Below are 15138 nucleotides of genomic sequence, written 5' to 3' on the forward strand. Positions count from 1 at the left end.
ATCCATGATCCGATTGAATGGCTTTAGCTTAAGTCCAATTTGGCATTCCACGAGTGTTTGGTATTGAACAAAACAATTATAAACTTATGCTTTACAGGAAAGAAGATATAAATACGTATTGCGTGTAAAGGAATCAACAAAGTGAAAGAGTCTAACAGCGGAAACGACACAAATATTTAACACAAAAACAATATAGAAGCACTCACAACTTAATATGGCAGCAATTATAACAAGCAAATATAGCAAATAAAGCAATAACAAGAACACACTGAGATTTTAATGTGGAAAACCCCTCAATGTGAGAGGTAAAAACCACGGGTGGTCCAGACCAATGAAATAGCTCTACTATAATCAAATGAGATACAAAAGAGTCTCAAACAAAGCATAAAAACGTGCATATAACCAGCCAAAACATCAAAGCACTAAAGCTCATGAATAAGAAGTAAGAAGATGAAATATACCAGAAAACAGAGCTGCTGTCGAAGCCAATTTCTCCCTCTACAGACCTCCAAATCTCCACCGTTCAAAATGAAGAACAAAATGTGAAGAATTTACAGTCCAAATTTCACGTTGATCCAACGGTAAAAGAATGAGAAACTGCCGTTACAAGATTGCTGCTCTGTGTAAAAATGGAAAACCTAATTTCTCTCTTGCGAAGCCAATTTCTCTCACTGCAAATCTCCAATCAACATCTCCACCGACCAGAATGAAGAAAAAGATGATAGAAACATGCAGTTTAAATTTCAAGCCGATCCAACGGTAAACAACTGAGAAACGACCATTTGAAATTTACTGCTTTGGGCAAAAACGGAAATTCTGTTTTCCCCCTTCTCTTTCTCTCTTTGGTGGCTACTCTCTTTCTCTCAAATGACCCCCAAAATCAGAATTAGAATTATGACACTAGGGTGCAAGAATACACCCCCAAAATATTGGGCTTGGGCCTCACAAAGGAGAGAAAAAATCCAACAAATCTCCCCCTTCTCGACTAGGTGGAGTCCCTCGCCATTTTGGCAATCAAACAACATGTTTCAAACTTTTCTCTTGACAATGCTTTTGTCATCCTATCAGCACCATTGTCATCAGTGTGAACTTTCTCAAGTTCCAACAACTTAGAATCTAACGCATCCCGTGTCCAGTGATACCTAACATCAATATGTTTAGATCTTGGATGAAAAGTAGAATTCTTGACAAGATGAATAGCACTTTGGCTATCACACAACAACACATAACGGTCTTGCTTGAAACCAAGTGCTGCAAGAAATTTCTTCATCCATAACAACTCTTTACATGCTTCAGTTGCTGCAATAAACTCTGCCTCTGTGGTAGAAAGTGCAACGCACTTTTGTAGCCTTTACTGCCATGAAATAGCTCCCCCTACAAACTTGACCAAATAACCTGAAGTAGACTTTCGAGAATCAATATCTCCTGCCATGTCTGCATCAGTAAAGTCAACTAGCAAATGTTTCTCACCACCAAAACTCAAACTCAAGTTAGTTGTACATTTGAGATATCTCATAATCCATTTAACAGCATTCCAATGTTCTTTACCTGGATTAGAGAGAAAACGACTCACAGTACCAACCTCATGAGCAATGTCTGGTCTAGTACACACCATAGCATACATCAAGCTTCTAACAGCTGAGGCATAAGGAATTTCATCCATTGCTTGTTTCTCCTCATCAGTGATTGGACACTGCTTGGTGCTCAACTTAAAATGAGGAGCAAAAGAACTAGCAACACATTTGGCATCATTCATGCCAAACCTTTGAAGTAGCTTCTTTATGTACTTCTCATGTGACAAATAAAGCTTCTTGGAATCTCTATAACGAGTAATAGTTATGCCCAAAATTTGTTTGGCAGGACCCAAGTCCTTCATAGCAAAGAACTTGCTCAACTGTTTCTTCAACCCATTAATCCTCAAAGTATTCTTACCCACAATCAAAATATCATCCACATAAAACAAAAGAATGATAAAATCATAATCAGAAAATTTTGCACAAATACACAATAATCTGAAGTTGTCTTACGGTAACCATGCTTCCCCATAACAGATTCAAACTTTTTGTACCACTGTCTTGGAGCTTGCTTCAACCCATAAAGACTCTTCTTAAGCTTGCACACAAAATCTTCCTTTCCTTTAACAACAAAGCCCTCCGGTTGCTCCATGTAGATCTCCTGATCTAAATCACCATGAAGAAAAGTTGTCTTCACATCCATTTGCTCAATCTCCAAATCAAGAGACGCTGCTAATCCATGCACAGCACGAATGGATGACATATTCATAACAGGAGAAAAGATCTCCTCATAATCAACATATTTTCTCTGGCTAAAGTCTCTAACAACGAATCTAGCCTTATATCGAGGCTTAAAATTGTGTTCTTCATTCTTGATTCTGAATACCCATTTGTTCTTCAAAACTCGCATACCCTTGGGTAGCTTCACTAACTCATAGGTATCATTCTCAAGCAAGGACTTCATTTCTTCTTGCATAGCTTCAAGCCATTGAGCTTTGCTTTCATCTTCAACAACCTCTCCAAAGCATTCAGGTTCTCCCCCATCAGTCAAAAAAACAAACTCATGTGGAGAATATCTTGACGAAGGTTTCCTCTCTCTTGTAGACCTTCTGAGTGTATTTGCAGGAATTTCTAAAGCTGGTTCTTCATCTTGATCATCATCACCAACTTCATCAAGTATCAGATTAAGTGTTCCATCTTCACTTGCACCTGTATCATGCTCATTATTTTGAGCTTTAACTCTACCATCTTCTACCATAGGCATAGAGGGAGTAATATCCAAGTCAGAAAAATCATCATTAGGCTGAACCATTGGCTTCTCTGCATTATCAACATCCTTCAATGTTTGATCTTCAACAAAGACAACATCTCTACTCCGAATCACCTTTTATTAACAGGATCATAAAACCTATAACCAAACTCATCCATGCCATAGCTTTACATCAAGCTTAGATCTCTCATCTTTAGGAATATGAACAAAAGCTTTACATCCAAAGACTCTTAAATGATCATAAGAAACATCTTTACCTGACCATACCTTCTCTAGCACTTCAAATTGTAAGGGAACACATGGTGTCCGGTTCAAGACATGAACAACAATGCTCAAAGCTTCACCCCAAAAGGATTTTGCCAATCCAGACTGTGACAATAAGCACCTAACTCTTTCAACCAATGTTCTGTTCATCCTTTCAGCCAGGCCATTCAACTGAGGAGTCTTCGGAGGAGTTTTCTGATGTCTTATACCATGCTCTTTACAATAAGCATCAAATGGACCTGAGTACTCACCACCATTGTCAGTACGAATATATTTCAACTTCTTCCCAGTTTCTCTTTCAACGGAAGCTTGAAATTGCTTGAACACATTCAAAACTTGATCTTTGATCTTCAAAGTATAAACCCATATTTTCCTAGAATGATCATCAATAAAGGTTACAAAATAGATAGACCCTCCAAGTATTCTTGTCTTCATCGGCCCACATACATCAGAATGCACCAAGTCAAGTATCTCTGACTTCCTTGAAGGTGGATGGCTCTTGAAAGAAATCCTGTTTTGTTTCCCAGCAAAGCAATGGTTGCACTTTTGTAAAGCAACCTTACAACCAGATAAAAGATTTCTCTTGGATAACATATTCATGCCCTTCTCACTCATATCACATAATCTCTTATGCCATAAATCAGTTTCATTAGCAAAATCAGCAGCATTAACAATATCTTTCACAATCTTTGCTTGAGTTAAATAAAGAGTAGAATGTCGAGTACCTCTACCAACAACCATGGAACCTTTGGTGAGCTTCCAACTATCATGATAGAATGAGCTATCCAAGTCTTCATCACACAACTTACCAACAGAACGTAAGTTCAACCGAATATCTGGAACATGCTTCACACGCTTCAAAGTCAACTTGGTACCGTTGGAGGTTTCTAAGCAAACTTGTCCAACACCAGCACATTTTGCAACATCTTGATGAGCCATTTTCACATCACCAAAATCACTAGGAGTATAAGATGTAAACAAATCCCTCCTAGATGTAACATGAATAGAAGCACCACTATCAATCACCCAACTAGTGCTATTATCAATAAGGTTAACAGATTCAAACTCCTCAACAATAAGAAAATCATCATGAGTTACATTAACCTTGTCTTCCTTGCTACCATCATCTTTATTTGTGCTCTTGTCTTTACTTGTCTTGGCTTTCTCCTTCTTTAGCTGCCAACAAAATTTTTTCACATGTCCCTTTTGACCACAATGGTGACACTCAATATTCTTATACTTTCCTCGAGACTTGCTTCTGCTTTGATCTCTACTTTTAGGATCTCGACTTTTGTTTCTCCCCCTAGACTCAAAAACAAGAACATCTGAATGTGTAGTCGATGTACCTTGTGACATTTTTCTCATCTCTTCATTCAAAACACTGCTCTTGGCAAGATCCATAAAGATTACACCATCAGGAGTAGAATTAGACAATGACATTCTGAGAATTTCTCATGAGTCTGGTAAGGAGCCAAGAAGTAACAATCCTTGAACCTCTTCATCAAACTTGATACCCATGGAAGATAACTAATTCATAATTCTTTGAAAATTATTCAAGTGATCTGTCATTGATGCCACATCTGTATATTTCAAAGCCAACAACTGCTTGATAAAAAACATCTTGTTATTCCCAGTTTTTCGAGCATACAACTGTTCAAACTTAATCCAAAGGGTCCGAGCATGTGTCTCTCCAATAATATGGTTCAACACATTATCGTCAACTCACTGCCTAATATATCTACAAACTTGTCTATGCAATAAAGTCCAATCATCATCAGATTTATCATTAGACTTTTCTGTACCAAAAACTGGTTGATGAAAATTTTTGACATAAAGTAAATCTTCCATTTTTGACTTTCACAAATCATAATTAGGACCATTAAGAGTGATCATCCTACTAGTATTAGTATTAGCTTCCATTGTTCACAGAATCACAAGCCTAGAAAAAATACCAACAAGCTCTGATACCAATATGAAAGAGCCTACCAGCGGAAACGATACAAATATCCAACACAAGAATAATATGGAAGCACTCACAACTCAATATGGCAGCAACTATAACAAGCAAATATAGCAAGTAAAACAATAACAAGAACACACCGAGATTTTAATGTGGAAAACCCCCTCAATGTGAGAGGTAAAAATCACGGGTCGTCCAGACCAATGAAATAGCTCCACTATAATCAAATGAGGTACAAGAGAGTTTCAAACAAAGCACAAAAACGTGCATATAACCAGTCAAAACATCAAAGCACCAAAGCTCACAAATAAGAAGCAAGAAAATGAAATATACCCAAAAAACAAAGCTGCTGTCAAAGCCAATTTCTTCCTCTGCAGACCTTCAATTAAAATCTTCACCGTTCAGAATGAAGAACAAGATGCAAAGAATCTACAGTCCAAATTTCAAGTCGATCCAACGATGAAAAAATGAGAAACTGCCGTTCCAAAATTGTTGCTCTGTGTAAAAATGGAAAACCTAATTTCTCTCACTACAAATCTCCAATCAACATCTTCACCGACCAAAATGAAGAACAAGATGATAGAAACACGCAGTTTAAATTTCAAGCCGATCCAACGCTAAACAATTGAGAAACTTCCATTTGAAATTTACTGCTTTGGGCAAAAACGAGAATTCTATTTTTTCCCTTCTCTTTCTCTCTTTGGTGGCTACTCTCTTTCTCTCAAATGATCCCCAAAATCAGAATTAGGATTGTGACACTAGGGTTCAAGAATACACCCCAAAATATTGGGCTTGGGCCTCACAAAGGAGAGAAAAAATCCAACACAAAACTCACATAATATTTGAAAAACATAAACGAGTAAGTGTTGGTGAGGGAAGCTAACAAAGATTTAGGAACTATAAGAGAGGGTAAAGAGCCAGGAATCCGTATAATTTGAAAAACATAAATGCCATGCCTAAGAAGTCCTTAGAGTAGTGTTTCCTTGGTTCGTGTGATTTGACAATGCAATGGAATGAATGAAATTCAAAAAAGATATTATTATCAAGGCAAAACTTAGAGACACTAATAAAATTCTTAGCAATTTCAGGTGCATGCAATATATCCTTTAATTGAAAAGTTCTTTTAGAAGGAAAATGTTCAAGAACGGAATTACCAATCAATTTAAGGGGAGCACTATTTACCATTGTTGATAAACAATTGGTCGTGGCCTGTATATTCTGAAGAAGAGATTAGGCTTCCAACATCATATGTGAGATGATGGGACGCGCTCGTGTTAGGGTGCCAGTTTGAATCAGCGGCGATAAATGGCGTTGCAAGGTATGATTGAACAAGGTTTCCTCGAGAATGTGAAGGTTGATTGAATAGGATAGATTGAACAAGGTTTGCTTGAGAATTTCCAGAATGTAGGTTCTTGTATTTTTCAAGAAGACCCTTATGAGTAACTAGAGATGCTTCAGTACGGTGAAGGCATCGGATTTGGACGTAACCATAATGATTTATGAAATGTATTCCTCAGGAAGGTCAGCATACAAAGCATCAATATGTTCTTCATCAATGAGATTGCAGCCAATGGCGCGAAAAGAGTCTACCAAATCTTTGATCTTAGCAATGTAGTCAGAGGCAGAGAAATTATTTTTCTTGAGAGTTTGTAGTTGAGCCTCGTATTGCTTGATCTTTGTGCGTGTTGAGGCAGCAAAATATTCTTAAAGCTTGTTCCAAATTTCATGAGCGAATTGGCAGTGCACCTTGCGACTTTTGAAGGACCCGTCTATGAAAGAAAGAAACAAAAAATTAGAGAGTAGTCAATAGTACGCCATTCGGTATATGCAGCGGAGATAGTGCAAGGACTTTTTTAGTAAAGAGGTGATATTGGAGCTTTTGCCCATAAATTATAAATAAAGTCAATTGTTGCCATGTGATGAAATTTGTTTCATCAAGTTTATCTTGTAAAGGTACAAGAACACCTTTTGTGATTGAGAATGTGACAAGAGTCATGAGAAAAAGAAGAATGAATGAAAAAAAAAAGGATCTCCTGAATCAGCAGTGACTTAGCTCGATGATACCATATTGGTGTAATGGATTCAAATGAGAACAAAGAGAATCTGTCATGAGAGTGATAGTAATTGATTATAGAACAATTAGTACATTACATGATGTGTGCAGAGACTGTACCTTTTATATTTTCACAAGACATGTGAGTCATGCACATTCACTAACAAACTCGCGTAACAAACTCTAAATATATTCATTACAAAATTTTCTCTTTCTATATTTTTATAAATGTAAATTTTTTAATACTATTTTGATAGTTTACTCTAAATTTTAGTTGTTGATTTTTTAACCAATATGCTCAGCAAAATGTGAAATTAAATGCGAGAAATAAATAATAATACTATTTTGTGGTTTCTTAACCAATGTGCTCAGCAAAATGTGAAATTAAATGAGAGAAATAAGTAATAGTGCTAATTTAATATTAAATCTCCATTTTGGTCCCTGAGATTCACGTGATTATTTATTTTGGTCCCCGAAATTTAAAATTACTTATACACGTTAGACGCTGTAACGGCTAATTAATGTAGCGAGGGTTGTATTTGTATCCAATTTAGTCTCCCTTATTAAAACTTTGTCATTATAACTCAGATAAATAATAAGATAATTAGGATTTCAAGGACTAAATTGGATACAAATACAACTCTCGCCATGTCAGCTAGCTGTGACAGCGTTCAACATGACAGTGTCATCTTAGCACTCTATTTGCCTAATCATCACCGGAAAGAGTCGAGGGACCATATTGGTGTCCAAACTTGAATCTGGAAGACCAATATAGATAATTTTAAATTTCAAGAACCAAAATGAGTAATCGCGTGAATGTCAGGACCAAAATGAGAATTTAGTCGCTAATTTAATCTCCCCAAACCAAGGAAGGATCCTTTGGAAGTACTGAAAATATTTGGGCATTTGGGGCTGGAGACCGGGACAGTGTCAGTCACGTGACGTGCCTATAGTTTATAGTGAGCACGCAGCGCACGTTAGCACACTTCACGGAGTATATGAACTCAATGAAACTATGAACCCACACGCACAGAGCCACACTTCTACCCTCTTTACCTGCGCACCCTAAAGCGGCCACCACCGCCACCTCCTTCAACCCCTCTCTCTCATTCGCTGAACCAAACCAATACAAAACAAAACACCACTTCTTCTCTCTATGAATTAGGGTTTCTTCCTTCGATCACCTTCAATTTCTCGATTACACCTGTGTTTCAATGCTTGTCAGCTCCATCACCGTCCAATTACACACTGTGCAGCCCATTTCTGATTCGATTTCTTGGCGAATTCGGTGTTTTCTTGAGTCTGGTTCTTTGATTCAGTTCGAATCGCTTCCTTTTTCTTGACTCTGCGTAATTTATGGCGCCCAGTCGCAAGAAGGGCGCCAGGAAGGCGGCGGCGGCTGCCGCCGCACGTCGGCAGTGGAAGGTCGGAGATCTCGTGCTTGCTAAGGTTAAGGGCTTCCCTGCCTGGCCCGCCACGGTAGGTGCCACTTCCCAAATTTTTAGTGAAAGTTTGTATATTTTTGGTTGGTTGTGCTTTTTTTAAAATTTTGTTTATAACGCCGTATTCTTTACTGAATCGAATTGCATGCTGGATTACATTAGTATGAAGCTTTTTCCTGTCATCATGCGGTTATGTATCATCTTGATGTTATATACTTACAGGCTTAGTCAAATGATAATCTTGTAGATATATAGAGATATTTATATTTGTTGTATAACTCACGCTGGGGTTAGATGATTCGAAAAATTGATGAGGAATATAAGGTGGAGAATAGAGAGAGACTGTGGACTAATTCTTGTAATGGCCACAATAGATTTTAGTTGACTTGTATTATGCTTCTTTTAATGGGCACGATGAATTTTATTAATTTTTCTTTCTTCTTATTCTTGCTTGGTTGCATGTGCTTTTAGATGTTTAAGATATGGCTGATGATAGGAGCATTCATTTGATCCACGTAACTGCCTGTGCTTAGTCGAAAGGGCTTTGTTCTTATTGTTGTTTCTTGGTTATCCTGTAAGCTTTGCTTGATTTTCTTTGCTGGTTGCAGGTAAGTGAGCCGGAGAAGTGGGGTTATTCCTCTGATGGGAAGAAAGTACTTGTTTACTTCTTTGGAACCCAACAAATGTATGTAATCAAATCCATTTCTCAGTTGATTGAATTGCTATTAGTAGTTAAAACCACTTCTCACCCTTCCTGTAGTCCCATCCCTTCCTCTGCATATGTTTATTAAAACTAATTAGAAACTTGTTTTTGTTCTTTGCTTATTTGATGTCCATGGAAGTTAGAAATTAGTTGAAATTGAAGTAAGAATATATAATTTCGTGCATGTGCAGCTTTTATATGAGAACATTGATACATCTCCATTGCTAGGCATATTTTCTTCAACGTGAGGGTTTGAGATTACAGTTGGTTATAATAATGCTTATGTTGATCTTCATAGCTTTTTATATTGTATTTAAAGTTGAGGGTGATTTCTGTAAGTTGGAATTGTTCTCTTTCTCGGTTATGTGACTGAACATGGATTGGAACCTGCATTTTTAATTAGGGGAGGAAATGATTTGCACCATCCTTGAAGGATATGAAAAGATAATATCACAAGTTAAATTTTGATTTAGTTCTTCATGATGATTCAATTGAATGATAGGGCAGGATACAATAATCTTTCCGCTAACTGTATTGGCTTTAGAAGACTTTGTTTATATGTGTTGCAATGTGGAACTGCAAACTCTTCTGGCTGCCTTCAGTTGTTTTCCTATGTCTAAGTCTGAATTTTGCTTGGTTTGCAATTTGTCTTATTTTGAGTGATATTTTGTTGTGAAGAGCATTCTGCAATCCTGCTGATGTTGAAGCCTTTACTGAAGAGAAGAAACAGTCTCTTGCCAAACGACAGGGAAGGGGTGCTGATTTTGTGCGTGCAGTAAAGGAGATTATTGCCAGTTATGAAAAGTTAAAGCGAGACATCCAAGTTCAGAAAACTTGCTCCAATGATCAAGTTACTAATGTAGATGTCTCAAAGCCAGCTGACTCGTATGCTAACGTAAAGGTTCAAAGAGATGCTCCTTTGACACATGATTCACAAAATAAATCTTCAAATTTGACTGACAGACAAGACCTAGTTTGTGCAGCTGAGAATGGTCCAGTAGTTGCAATTAGGGGTGAATCCTGTAATAATGAGGTATCATTGGAAGAACCTACTGATGATGCTGTTGCAACTGCAACTGGGAACTCACCTTTGCCAGTAACTTCCCCATCTCCAGGAAGATGCAAAGACTTGCATCTGGAAAGCCATGTACTACAAAGAAATGAGCCTGTTCGAAGATCTAGAAGCTCATCACGAGTCCACAACATTGTTGTGCCTTGTGATGCTGGAGGTAATGCTGGTGAAGTAACTCATATTGTGCCTATAACCAGGAACAAACGGATTAAAAAATCACCTGATCTCTCTGGGTGTGATGATGCTGATTCTTCAGCATATGCCTCCGATGTCAGCATGGAGGACAATGGTTCTGAAAATATTGCTGTTGATTCTGATTCCTTTAGCCCAAATGAGGGAAGTACACTAGATTCAGATTTTAAACTTGGACAGTCTGAGAATAGTGAGTGGCCTGAATTTGAAGTTGAGTTGAAGAAAGGGCTTGATCTAGAAATTAAGGCTGTATTCAATAAGAAGAAAAGAAAACCAAATAGGAAGAGGGCAAATAATGATTCTGCCACGCCATCCATCAGGAAAGAGGAGCCTGAATCTCAAAATGCCAATCACAGTTTGCAGAATATGTGTGGAAATTCAATTGAGAAATGCTTAAATCAAGACGGAGATGAACACTTGCCCCTATCAAAACGAGCCAGAGTTAGAATGGGCAAATCATCCAGTGAGGCAGAGCTCAATAGCACTGTGCAAGCTCAAGAGAAAAGCTATAAGGAAGACATTGTTAACTCACCAAAGCAGATAATCACATCCTCAAATTGTGAAAATGGTAGCCTGGCTGGTGAGGATCCGGTAGCATTGAATGGAACAGTGGTTCTCGTTTCTTCTTCAAATTTGTTAGAGCCACATTTTGAAAGTGGATCTCAGATTTGTAAAACAAAAAAAGAGAAAATGTTTGGCTGCACAATGGATGTTGAAGCTGCTTTACCTCCATCTAAGCGCCTCCATCGTGCTTTAGAAGCTATGTCTGCTAATGCTGCTGTAGAAGATCAAGCTTGCAACGAGCCATTGTCATCCTTATTGACATCGAGTGGAACTTCCACAAAGAGATGCCCTTGCATGACCACAAATTGCAGTAAAGGAGGTACTGATTTAGAAACGCAAGGCTTGGAATCGTGTGCCATTGGTTGTTCTCACATCAGTGTATCTAGTATCACCACCTGTTCAAATGCAATGATTTCAACAGAGAATAAGTCATCTTCTGAAGTGGATAAGCAGTTGAGCAAGTATCAATGCCATGAAGCTTGCAAAGATGTTGTCCTAGATGGTGTGGATCAAGTTGGTGAAAATCTTGGTGATTCTGTGGTCGATCAGGGTGCTAAAACAGATTCACAAATTCAGTTACATGGAAACATGTCTCCCAATCTTGATGTGAAGTGTTGTGAAGTTAGAAGCAATCAAGATTCTCCAGGTCCATCATTGCCACCAAAAGATGAAGACAATATGAAAACTGTGAATCATTCAAATCCATCTGATACATTAGAACTTAATGGAATAAGTGTTGATCCTGTGGCAGGTCCCGATGAAAGTGGTAAAGTGATACCTCAAAGTAGCATTAATGTGGGTGAGAACAAGGTTGTTTGTGAGGATACACAGTGCTCAAAGCAAGCCATTGATGAAGGCAGCAGAATTAAAAACATGTGAGTTTAGCTTTTGGCATCTGCTTAAACTATTTACTAGTTTTTGACCATCTGAAACCATTTTTACTGCCTTTTTTTGGGTTGAAAACACATTTTTTATTATTTAAAATGGATCTCTTCTAGAAAATCCAAATATTTTTTAGTCCCTTAGTAAAGCTTAAGCACTAAAGAAGATTTTCCAGTTTATTCTAAATGCTGAGAGTTTTTGGGTTTTACATTGCTTATACAAATTTTCACTGTAGTAGTCTTAAACCATTGAAGTTCCCTGCTGTTTTCCCGTTCGCCATTAAGAACCATTGTTCACAATAGCATTGACGTGGAATTTGTAATTTCTATATTAGATCAATTACTTGTGTTTCCAAGCTAACACTTGAATAAGGGAAAAGTGAAAAAAAAAAAATGGAGGCAGACACCATCAGCAATGAACACTAAGATCAGAAATGGAGGTAGACCTCCTTACAAATGAAAACTGAAAAAATGGAAAAAAAAAAATGTTGCCAGTTGCCATTCCATTAGCTGAGAAAAGACTATTAAGCTCTCAGGTATCCCACAATCTGAGTTATTGCTGCCCCAATCCCCTACACTCCACTTTATCCTCCCCTTTGTCGATTATTACCCATACATACTCTGAATCCTGATTTTTTGCCTGCTTCTTTTGGTTTCTGTCTGTTCATTTTGTTGTTCTTATCTCTGCTCCCATTAGCTGCATGCTTACTTTGGTACAGCCAAAGGTAAATTTCCTTGTTGCGTTTTGGCACTTGTTCTGTTTATTGAGGTTCTGTCAAATGGAAAAAGATTCTCTAGAGTGAGGAGATTAGTAAAGTGATAAAGTGAGGTATTAATCACCATTGAATTTGTAGTTTTCATAATGTGTGAGTCCCACTATCTTGATTCAAGGGTGATTAGACTCTTACCTTCTCGTTTTACCAACCTACTCACGTTTGAAGAATTTGATCCTGGTCAAATAGTGATCAGTTAGCAGAATTGTATAGTGCATATGAAAGGAAAACGATTATTCAACAGTAATATCTGCATTTCCTTCAATCAAAGAAAGTTAACGCTTTTCTTTTTTAAATTACTTTTTTTAAAGGCATGAGGCTGTGAGAGGGGTAGAAATCAAGGGGCAAGAGGAGTATATGAATTTGACCTCGATATCCAATGGTTGTTTGGGTGAAAATGGTACTTTGTGCATTCAGTCAAGCCCGTCCTTGACTGGTGGTGGAGGCTGCGTTCCTCAAGGATCACCTCCAAATACATCAGTTTGCAATGTTTCTACATCGGACAGTAGTAATATTCTACAAAATGGAAGTTGTAGCCCTGACGTACACCAGAAGAACACTTCATCTGGTCCCATTGATGGATGGAAAGATGGGTCTGTAGCAAATCAACAATCAAGATTGACAGGCAAGTCAACTGATGCAGGGAATGCTGCTTTGTTGTACTTTGAAGCAATGCTTGGAACATTGACAAGGACAAAGGAAAGTATTGGGCGGGCAACCCGAATAGCTATGGACTGTGCAAAGTTTGGCATTGCTGCTACGGTAATACAATTGTATTCTTCTGAATTTTAGTTATTCCCCCCTTCCACCATAACACCATTAGTATGTGGTTAATCATTGAATCCTGAATAATTTCACCATGTATATAAACTTCCAACTTAATCAACTTAGCTTCCAAATAATCTTTTATAATATTCCGCACTCCAACAGTTTACCTTTCATTTTACAAATTACAATGAGTTCGAGAAGTATGCCATATTTTCTCTTTATACTTGCATTATTCAATAAAAGCACCAAGATTAACCACATTGCTTTCGATGGTATTGTTGGAAGTAGGAATAAATGGGTGCATCATATAATATGTATAATGTATAGATTTGGTCAAATGGTTTTGCAATTGCAACTTCAGAAAGCTTATTGATTTAATTTGGATTTTGTTAATATAGTGTAGAACTGCACAATTATTTATTCATGTAAACCTTCTGGACTTTGAATGGGAATTAACATCATTTAATTACATCGATGTTATTTCCTAAACAAATTTTTTGCACTTAATGCTTCTCAGTTAGTTTCTTGATATATCTGTACTTTTATGGGGTTGGGTATGGTGGGTTGTATTCTAGGTGATGGAAATTCTTGTCCGAAGTCTGGAAACTGAGTCAAGCCTGCATCGGAAGGTGGACCTATTTTTCCTTGTTGATTCTATTGCTCAAAGTTCTCGTGGTTTGAAAGGTGATTTTTTATGACTTGTGAGTCTTGAATCTTGCTTACAGAAAGGAAGATGTAAATATGTGCTTGTTTATACATTGATCTTGAAAAATAAATCTGGTTTCTCAGGTGATGGTGGAGCATATCCATCCGCTATGCAAGCTGTCCTCTCACGCCTATTGTCTGCTGCTGCTCCTCCTGGACATACTTCGCAAGAGAATCGCAGGCAGTGTCTTAAGGCAAGTTGATATTCCAGTTTACTTAAAATATTTATGCTTCGTAGCTTTTTCATATATCTTTCTTTTGGATCATTATTCTCGATAACCTTCCCTTGCAATTGCTTAGGTTTTAAGGCTGTGGTTGGAGAGAAGAATCCTTCCAGAATCCATTATTCGTCGTCATATCCGAGGTGTTTATTCACGACGTACGTTACGGACAGAGAGGCCTTTAGATGACCCTGTTAGAGAAATGGAGGGTATGCTTGTTGACGAATATGGAAGGTTTGAATTTGTTGTGCTAAAAAGTTCGTCCTGATATTCTTTCTCGTACTTCTAGGAAATTTTTACTTAAAAGTTGCATTTGGTTGTGCAGCAACTCAAGTTTTCAGCTTCCTGGATTTTGCATGCCTCAAATGCTTAAAGATGAAGATGAAGAAGGGAGTGATTCTGATGGAGGGAACTTTGAGGCTGTCACTCCCGAGCATGATTCTGAAGTACATGAAGTGCCAGAAATTGCTCATGCAATTGAAAAACACAGACGTGTGTTGGAAGACGTTGATGGTGAGCTTGAAATGGAAGATGTGGCTCCCTCTTTTGATGTTGAATCAAATTCAAATTGCAATGTGGAGGGAGGAGATGGGGATGCCTCACAGTTGGAAAAGAATGTCCAACCATCCTTTGTTCCTCCTCTTCCACAGGAGGTTCCTCTTTCTTCGCCACCTCTACCACCATCCTCTTCACCTCCACCACCACCACCTTCTATGCTACCTCCTCCACCACCACCACCGCCACCTTCTCTGCTAC

The 15138-nt window shown here is 37.9% G+C and overlaps 1 protein-coding gene across 1 annotated transcript in view; it reads left to right on the plus strand.

Annotated features, from left to right (window-relative positions):
- Positions 1-8078: 8078 nt before the first annotated feature.
- The window catches only part of LOC107492737 (protein HUA2-LIKE 3), a 13947-nt gene continuing 6887 nt past the window's right edge, over positions 8079-15138 (plus strand). Inside the window, exons 1-8 of the mRNA XM_016113796.3 lie at positions 8079-8540; positions 9112-9188; positions 9885-11909; positions 13000-13450; positions 14032-14140; positions 14246-14355; positions 14462-14616; positions 14708-15133. Coding sequence (XP_015969282.1) covers positions 8418-8540; positions 9112-9188; positions 9885-11909; positions 13000-13450; positions 14032-14140; positions 14246-14355; positions 14462-14616; positions 14708-15133 — 3476 coding nt within the window. The 5' untranslated portion in view covers positions 8079-8417. The remainder of the gene's footprint in view (positions 8541-9111; positions 9189-9884; positions 11910-12999; positions 13451-14031; positions 14141-14245; positions 14356-14461; positions 14617-14707; positions 15134-15138) is intronic.

Source organism: Arachis duranensis, chromosome 6 (genome assembly GCF_000817695.3).
Source record: "Arachis duranensis cultivar V14167 chromosome 6, aradu.V14167.gnm2.J7QH, whole genome shotgun sequence".
Classification (NCBI taxonomy): Eukaryota; Viridiplantae; Streptophyta; class Magnoliopsida; order Fabales; family Fabaceae; genus Arachis; species Arachis duranensis.